General features: G+C 36.6%; 1 protein-coding gene across 1 annotated transcript; it reads left to right on the top strand.

The window, feature by feature from the left end:
- The first annotated feature begins 1417 nt into the window (after nucleotides 1–1417).
- On the top strand, nucleotides 1418–9185 carry LOC112029906 (potassium transporter 6). The gene is made up of 9 exons (XM_065779770.1): nucleotides 1418–1862; nucleotides 1994–2483; nucleotides 2573–2626; nucleotides 5461–5721; nucleotides 5820–5872; nucleotides 7208–7334; nucleotides 7427–7681; nucleotides 7929–8215; nucleotides 8306–9185. The coding sequence occupies exons 1-9, from the start codon at nucleotides 1824–1826 to the stop codon at nucleotides 9077–9079; spliced, it is 2340 nt and encodes a 779-aa protein (XP_065635842.1). The 5' UTR covers nucleotides 1418–1823; the 3' UTR covers nucleotides 9080–9185.
- Nucleotides 9186–9797: the final 612 nt, after the last annotated feature.

Below are 9797 nucleotides of genomic sequence, written 5' to 3'. Positions count from 1 at the left end.
AATAAAATAAAGTCAAATGTACATAAGAGGTAAGTCCTCCAATAGGTTAACATTTGAAACATCTTGCTATTGGATTCACTTTATACAATAGACTGTCAATAATTACGAAAAAAAAAGAGTAAAATTTATTAGGTACATAACATTTGACAAAGCTTGAGTCCAAGCCCTCGAGTGCATTTGACCTGTTATGTGATGACATGTAGTTAAAAATAAACACGTGTCACAATCACAAAAAGTTCAATACACTAGAATACTAGACTCAAGCCAAGACGCATGTCATCATTTTTTTTTCTTTTTTTAAAAGAGAGATTTATTTATTGAAACTTATAAGCTAGTATATCTATCTAGAAGCCATATCCGATAAATGACTAGTTACAAAATGGACCATGGGGCACCCACGAGGAGTATTGATTTGAAAAAGATCCCACACATAACTATACATTACAAAACTTAGACTGCGTCGGACCTATTATGTAATGGCATGTAGTCAAAAGTAAACATGTGCGACGATCACAAAAAATTCAGTGTACTAAAACGCTAGACTCAAACCAAGACGCATGTCCTCATTCTTTTTCTTTTTTTCTTTTTTTTTGAAAAAAGAGATTTATTTGTTCAAAATTATAAGCTAATACATCTTTCCAGAAGCCATATTTGATAGATGGCTAGTTACAAAATGGACCACAGGGCACTCACGAGGAGTACCGACTTGAAAAATATCCTATACATAGTTATACATGACAAAATACAAAACTTGGACAATGATCATATTCTCCTGGTCTACTTCTATGCTCTCTACCCCTCTTGGTCATGTCATTTTCATTTCTAAAAAGTCACTACCAAACCCATACAAAGAATGTAATAAAAAGGAAAATAAATAGTCTTCCATTCTTAACATTTTAATAGTTTATTTTATCCAAAAAAAAAAAACAGTGATTTTGCTGTAGGGGCATTAAATTTCGATGCAACCCACCAAATGGTTTGTATAAATTATGATATTTATCCTCAGCCTCCTATTTTCACTGCTGAATTTCAGACCACTTCACCTCAAACAAAGTTGTGTAAGAAAACAAAGAAGTTAACAACAACTTTCCCTCTCTCCTAAACCCGAAACCAACCAACCACTACTATTACAAGTCTACAACTACAAAAAGAAACCATCTTTCTCTTTCACACACACACTCTCTCTCTCTAGAACTGTGACACAAAATATTCTAAATCCTGTGAAGTTGTTGTAGTTGTAGTAGTAGTACTACTACTACTACTAGAAGTTCTCTGATTATTACAAAGGTTTAGGCCGTGTGGCTTTTCGTGTTTGTTTCAGTTTTTTAATTTTAATTTTTTTTTGGGTTTATGTCGCTGTTTCTAATGGTTGTTCACCTGCTGTGAACTTTTTTTTTTTTTTTTTGGAATTTTGTTTAAATTAAACAAAGTAGTACAATTTTTTATTATTTAAATAATTGAATAAAAAATTTCGTGTGTATATATGATTATCTGAGTAGCTATAGCCTATAGCTTGCTTCTTCAAAGGACTAAACTGGTGGAGGCGTTTTTTTTATCAACTGGGATGTGATTGAATTCCTTCTATTTGCAGTAAAAAAAACATCACTTTCTTTCAAATCTCTCTGCAACCCATCGTTGATCTGGAAAGTCGTCTCCTTTGTCAAAACAATAATAATTTTTTTTTGTTTTGTTTTTTTCAATCTTGAGTATAAGTACATAAATTGGTGTTTTTTGGCAAATGGGTCTTCCTTGAATCTCTTAAATTTCACAACTACAAACGAAGAAAAAAAAATGGGTTTTTGGAGTCTTTGAGAGCACCCATCATGGATCTGGAAACTGGGGTTTATCAAAACCGTGCTAAGGTGAGCTTAGGAGTTAGGAATATTCATAAAACATGCATTAATTTCTGATCAAGTTTGTGCTTTTCAGACATTTTGAGCGAAACCCAGTTTGTGTTTTTTTGTAGTAAAGTTGTTTTGTCTTTTTGTTGCAGGTGGATTCATGGAAGACAGTGCTGACTTTGGCCTATCAGAGTCTTGGTGTTGTGTACGGAGATTTGAGCACTTCACCTTTATACGTGTATCAAAGCACATTTGCTGGCGAAGATATTCAACACACAGAGACCAATGAAGAGATTTATGGTGTTTTGTCCTTTGTGTTCTGGACACTCACTTTGGTTCCTTTGCTTAAATACGTTTTTATTGTGCTCAAAGCTGATGATAATGGTGAAGGAGGGACATTTGCTCTGTACTCGTTGCTGTGTAGACATGCCCGAGTCAGCTCACTCCCCAATTTCCAATTGGCAGATGAGGAACTTTCTCAATACAAGAAGGACAACAAAAAATTGTGCAATACTGGGTTGGGATCAAGCTTGAAGTCTATGTTGGAGAGGCACAGGGTTTTGCAAAGGTTTCTGCTTGTGCTGGCTTTGGTTGGGACTTGCATGGTTATTGGTGATGGTGTGCTTACACCAGCTATTTCTGGTAAATTATATGTGCTTTTAGTTCTTCTGGGTTTTGATTTAAAGTTTGAATTTTTCTTGTGACTAACATGATTGTGTTGGTTGGTGCAGTTTTTTCTGCGATTTCCGGCCTCGAGTTTTCTATGTCAAGAGAGCAACACAAATGTAAGGTTCTTGAATCTTGAATCTTGAATCTTGACTTTGTCTTTGTTTTTATTTGATATGTGAGTTGTTTGTTGAGACTACCTGTGTGTATAATTAATGGTTGAATAGCTTTCGGGTTATTTTCTCCTTTAATAATTTGTTAATTGAATCTTTTGTCATTCAAATTGGTGGATTTCAGCAGTGTCAATTTTAAGCTTCTGTTGTTTAGTCCAAATTTTCCACAATCTATTAAAATTTCCAGATTTTGAGTCTGAACTGTTGTGCAGGTTTTTCATGGTTTCCATTATGCAAACATTTTACTGGTCTTAAAGCTGCTGCTATTATTTCCATTAATCAATCATTATCATTTCCTTTCTTTTCAATATCCTGGAAATTGCTTTTGTTTATACTCATGATTGTCAACCCACCCGTTCTTTCAAGACTGACTGTGCTGTGGAGCCCGCAGTGTAATTTGTCCATTCAGGTTGCAAAACTATATGTCCACCAATAACATGATGAACTGGCTTGCATGGATGGAGCAGCATAGTTTTTCTTCTCTGTTTTTTTCCCCTCCATTTCCCCCCCTTTTTTTTTCTTCTTGAGAATTGAAAGTGCTTTCCTTTGTTTTTAATTACCATATATGATATAACTCATAATCTTGCATATCTCCCTTGGGGATTATGAATAACACATAGATTAAAGGGTTGAAAACTTGTTTGTAAGACCTCTAATTTCTCAAGCAGTGGGTCATCACCATGATTCAAATTCTTTGCCTTATTTTGAAGCAATCTAGGCAAGCGCCGATGATGGAGAAATTGAATACCAATTTCACTATTTTGAATAGATTCCTCTTTAAATATTACTCTTTGAGTGGATGTGGAGATATTAATTTTCAAACAAAAGAAGTCATCGTCATAACCACCCCCAAGGTAGCTTAAGAGTTGTTACAAAGGGTTTAGGGAGGGAAAAGGAAACACTACAGTATCCATGTTCCAGCTCATTCACCAGAATCCCAAGTATAAGAGAAGCTATGCTGAATATCTGAAGATCCTTGGTTGACTACAATTTCTATGCTATCGTCTTTGACTCACAGTTAAAGGAAGGGAAGAGGAGGCGCCCAAGAGATTTTCATGCTTCAGATATTAGTCCCTGTATACCAAAACCTGTCAAAAGAAGGTTTTTGGTTTTGTCTTGTTGACAGCCTCTTTCTTTTAGATTTCATCTTGTATTAGGTTGGACTTACACTTGTGACAAATAGATTATCTCTGACATAGGCTTAATTTGGTATTGGGTGGAGTTTTAGTGGCTGCATAATCTAGAACAGTGTAGTCAAAGGCGAGCTGCGCGCTCACCTAGGCACCCGGGCAAGGCAAGGCGCCACTAAGGCGCCTCAAAAGGCTCGAAGGCAAGGTGCCTTTAGTGAGGCGCTCGCCTGTAGAGCCTAGGCGAGCAAGGCGACCACCTTAAGCCATGAAAAAGGCGCTAAGGCGGGAGCCTCAAGTTTTTTTTTTTTTTTTTTTTAATAATTTAAAATTTTTTATAGAAGTTTGTATTTTTTTTTTTTTTTTTTTTATTAATTTAAAATTTTTTATTAGAAGTTTGTTGTGAAACCTATTTTTAGACTATTAATTTCAAAAGGCATGTTATAAAACCTATTGAATTAAATTAATTTACAAATTTGTTTTGTAAGACTTATTGTTATATAGAAGCTTATTGTAAAACATATTGTTACAACTAACTAATAGAGCCTAAACCATGTTAATCCTATTTTGAAATAATTTGATAGACCTAATTTCTTCATGCTACACATTGAAAAACACTTCATTATAATACTATAATACACTAGGTACATATGATTTAAGTTCTATATGTATAATAAATATATTAAGAATTTGACGCCTTGCTTTACTTAGGCTAGCGCCTTTTTGTCGCCTTACGCCTCAGGCGATACAAGGCCTTGGCGCCTTAAGGCCAGTAGAAGCCCAACACATAAAAACAGTGTTAATTAGAAGCTAAGTGGACTACGAGGAGATGACCTTTATTCAAAAATTTCAGTGTTACCATACTGAGTGCTGATATGCCTATTCTTGGAACTTGTTCAAATATCATGATCTTGGTTTGAGGGAGAGGAAAACTGACATTGGGAGATTGTAATTTCGGTCACTATATTGTTGCAACTATATTGCGTGTTTCTTTCTGTTAAAGTGTAATATGATTATGACATATTTAAGAAAGCAATACGATAAAAGAAAATATTCTCTCTTTTTTAACACATTTCAGTGGAATTTTTAATTGAAATATCAAGATTCTGATGATGTGAATACCTTCCATAATTTATAGTGGATCAATTACAAGGTTCAAGTTGATAAGGAGGCTAGTTCTTCTTGTCATACCACCACTACTAGTTAAGACTTCAATCTCAAGAAATGCAACTCTAATTAAGTTGAGAAGCTTGGTCTTTATTCAAACTATGCCAGTTTTCAAGATCGGAACTATCAGCCACTCTCCCCATCTTCAGAAGACAATTTGTATTTTATTTTCTACTCGACTAAATAGAACAGGGCCATATAAGTTGATACAAATTTATCTGGTGCAAATCTATGGGATATATATTGGCATGATCCAGTGGCCCTTTTTATGGAAGTGTTAAAGAAAAACAACCCTTGATCTCATAGAACAAATAGGTTCAAGAAATATGAGTTTTTGCTTCATTATAGGTCCCTAACTTGCCCATATCCTTTATTTAACTGCCTGCATTGGCAATTAAATTTGGCAACTCTTAGTTTGTCTCCTTTATTCTGTATGGCATGCCGTTATCTTCATGTTTCCTCCTGACAGTTTGATAATTTTTGCAGATGTAGAAGTTCCAGTTGCATGTGCCATACTGATAGGCTTGTTTGCCCTTCAACATTATGGCACTCACAGGGTCGGGTTTTTGTTTGCTCCTGTAGTTTTGACATGGCTTTTCTGCATCAGTGGCATTGGTATATATAATATATTTCGGTGGAATCCTCATGTCTATAAAGCACTTTCTCCATATTACATGTACCAATTTTTAAGGAAAACTCAAAGAGGAGGTTGGATGTCCCTGGGTGGAATTTTGTTGTGCATAACAGGTAACTATGAACTTTTGATGGTTAACTTTGATTCTGTTGCCATTACTAGCAAAGTAGTTCGTTTGTTTGTTTTCTTAATACCCATTTTCTCTTTCCAGGTTCTGAAGCCATGTTTGCTGATCTTGGACACTTTTCGCAATTGTCGATCCAGGTATGTCATTTAACAACTCAATTTATAAACTACACCACCCTATCTAATTAACTTGGCATGGCTTATTATGTCAACAAATGGACCTTGTAGCATATGAGCTTCAAGTTTATGACATTTTGCAATGTTGTTGAGATTGGACTTTGTACAGTAGTATCAACCCTTTTATAAGCCTGTGTTTTTCTTTTTTACTTCTCATATCCTTTGAAATGTAAATTCCCCTCCCCCCTTCTTTTCTTCTCCCCTTGAATGCTGCCTTGATCACAGTTTTCCTGCAAACCACAAAGCAGAGTAACTTCAAGGCATATTGGTTAGCCACGTCAGTATCTGGCTGGCTGATGTATGTTGGCTATATGGGACCATTTTCTGATAAATCCATCAATGCAATGCAGGGCAATCATTCAGTACCTATGATGAAGTTAATTTTGATTCTCTCTTATTGTGTCATGGATCATAAATTGTGTTAATGAATTAAGAATATTATATAGCTCTGGAAATCAATGTGGAAGATGTCTAGCCAACAATTTTGCTTTACCAATCTTTGTAGTAGTGGCTAAATCTGATTTTGGAGCAAATAGGTTATATTGGTAGCTTTGGGTTCACTATATACGCTATTAGTATGTTGATCCAATTTAGACCTACCGTTGGCACTGTAAACACATGTTAGATTTTAAATATATAAGAAAGCCATAGGTGGTGATCTCTCTTCTTTTTCCTTGTGAATTTCCTCATATTTCTCTTGCTCTTTCTGCACACACCTATGCTAAAGATTTTACAAAAATTTCCTTGTTGAAAGAAACTTCTCGCAATTTTGGTTAAATGTTTCTATCTCTCAAAACATGAGCGACTGATCTGATAGGGATCTGATGGTTGTTGGTTTTCCATTGTGTCTGGATTCCATCTATACATCTCCTAACATGAGAATTCTTTAAACAAATAAAAATCAAATGAGCCATTGAGCTCTTAGAGGATGGTGGTCTACAAGATCAAGGGCATTAACTAAAATTTTAAAGTGGAGCATCCTCAAAGGTGAAGTGCAATGAGAGAGTGAGAGAGAGAGAGAGAGAGAGAGAGAGAGAGAGAGAGAGCAATAATTTATGCCATTTGAGAAATCACCTTACAAAAACAGTGCTCATGGTAAGATGTACAGACTAAATTGATGCATAAGCATAATGTGAAATTCTTAAACATTTGTAAGAACTCATTATTTTTTTTAAATTAATATTATAATTATTAAACTTGCAGGTTGTGAGAAATGAATAAGGTCTCTTATTTGTATCCATGCTAATGCCATTATGAGAACAACTGCAGTTCTAATAAATATACAATTTTCTGCAGATTGCTTTCACGTCTGTGGTTTATCCGGCATTGATTCTTGCATATATGGGGCAAGCTGCCTATCTGTCTATGCATCATAGTCCTGAAATCCAAATTCACCGAATTGGATTTTATGTGTCTGTACCCGGTATGTATCTTGACCTGTTAGTGAACATTATATAATTTGGATTACAGGAAGGTTCTCTGCTAATCAGAAATGGCCCATGCTTATTCTTCCAGAAAAATTAAGATGGCCTGTTCTGGTGATAGCCATACTTGCTGCAGTGGTGGGAAGCCAGGCCATCATCACTGGAACTTTCTCAATTATTAAGCAATGCTCTGCTCTGGGTTGCTTCCCAAAAGTGAAATTAGTCCACACCTCATCCAAAATCCACGGTCAGATTTATATCCCTGAGATCAACTGGATCTTGATGCTGTTATGCTTGGCTGTTACCATTGGTTTCAGAGACACAAAGCGCCTGGGTAATGCATCAGGTATGACAATAATTGTAAGTTGTTGGGTCAAGAATAGATCCTATTTCCAGAAAAAGTTCACCAAAAGGATTTTGCTTATTTCAAATTGAGATTTTGCTTTAATACTTTTCAACAATTAGAATCCACCATTAGAACCTATTTGTTTGTCAAAAGAGCAATCGTTTTCATTTGGAATATCGTTTGGGATTCCACCTTATCTTTCACTGCTTCAGCAGAAATCCTTAACCTAATGCTTTGTGTGAAACAGGTTTGGCAGTTATCACTGTCATGTTGGTCACCACCTGCTTAATGTCTCTTGTCATTGTCCTATGTTGGCATCAGAGTGTCTTGCTTGCATTTTGCTTCGTAGTCTTTTTTGGAACAATCGAAGCTCTCTACTTCTCAGCTTCTCTCATCAAGTTTCGCGAAGGAGCCTGGGTCCCCATTGCCCTTGCATTTGTCTTCCTAATTGTCATGCACGTTTGGCACTATGGCACGCTCAAGAGGTATGAATTTGATGTGCAAAACAAGGTCTCCATCAATTGGCTACTCAACCTTGGTCCCAGCCTAGGCATTGTACGAGTCAATGGCATTGGTGTCATACACACTGAGCTTGTGTCTGGCATCCCTGCAATCTTTTACAACCTTGGTCCCAGCCTAGGCATTGTACGAGTCAATGGCATTGGTGTCATACACACTGAGCTTGTGTCTGGCATCCCTGCAATCTTTTCGCACTTTGTCACCAACCTTCCTGCCTTCCACCAAGTCCTGGTTTTTGTCTGCATCAAATCTGTCCCAATCCCACATGTTAGACCTGAGGAACGCTTTCTAGTTGGGCGCATTGGCCCTAAAGAGTACAGGATATACAGGTGCATTGTACGATATGGATATCGTGACGTTCACAAGGATGACATGGAGTTTGAGAAGGACCTTGTATGTAGTATAGCAGAGTTTATACGCTCCGGTAGCATTGGAACCAATGGAACAATTGAAGAATTAGAGAAGGATGAAGATAAAATGGCAGTGGTCGGGACGTGTTCTACCCATGAAGATGGGATTCAAATCAGCGAACACGACATCAACAGCACAGAGACAGTTGGCACATCAGAAGTTCAGGAGATAAGATCACCACCGGTGATGCAGCGAAGAAAAAAGGTAAGATTTATTGTGCCAGAGAGCCCGAACATTGACACAAGTGTGAGGGAAGAATTACGGGAGCTGATGGAAGCTAGGGAAGCTGGGATAGCTTACATATTGGGGCAGTCATACATGAAAGCAAAGCAAGGATCTAGCATGATAAAGAAGCTTGTAATAAACTATGGGTATGAGTTTCTGCGTAGGAACAGCAGGGTAGCCTCCTATGCATTTAGTCTACCGCATGCATCTACTCTGGAGGTAGGGATGGTCTACAATGTTTAATTTTTGTTTACTCAGTGCATCATGTACATGTTGTAATCTTATGCAATAGTGAAAGATCACCACCTTTGGATGGTGAATGAAAGAGCTTACACACGAAGTTTAGTCATTTTCTCAGCCTAGGTCTTTAGCTCACCCCAGCTCTCTTTTCTAAGACATATAAAACATAGAAACTGGACTTCGAATTGCAGAACTTTTTCCTATAGATTCTTACACTTGAAATAGGGCATTAGTTTTGCATTTTGTTAATAACATTTGTGAAAAAAAATTGAGCTAAGAACTAGTACATTTGGCTTCATACTTCTAGCACATTAATACATCTGTGGCCTGTCAGTAATGCACCACATGTAAACAACTTAGTTTTGGCTCTGACGTTTTAGAAATGGTCTCTGAAACTTAAGCTGTGCCTGTTCGCATCTGCTAAATTGCTAATGTATATGGCTTTAGTTAAGTTTAGGAACACATAGCTCATTCCAATGGCAATATGACATTTTCTTCTCACCTTTTCCTTGCCAAATGTAAATGACTATCAATTATTTCACAAGTCCGTACATCCAACAGGACACTCACTTTTCAAAACTCCAATCTAGGACTCTACAATTTACTACACAAATCAGCTTAAGGAGAAAACACGTACAATTTTAACATTAGCTAATACAAATAGTCTCACTTCTCAAATACAATTAGAGATAGACCCCCTGCACAACAAACTGCTCTGTTG

Source organism: Quercus suber, unplaced genomic scaffold (genome assembly GCF_002906115.3).
Source record: "Quercus suber isolate HL8 unplaced genomic scaffold, Cork oak 2.0 scaffold_217, whole genome shotgun sequence".
Lineage (NCBI taxonomy): Eukaryota > Viridiplantae > Streptophyta > Magnoliopsida > Fagales > Fagaceae > Quercus > Quercus suber.
Note: the sequence above shows the minus strand (reverse complement) of the source record. Positions and strands in the feature narration are given on the sequence as shown.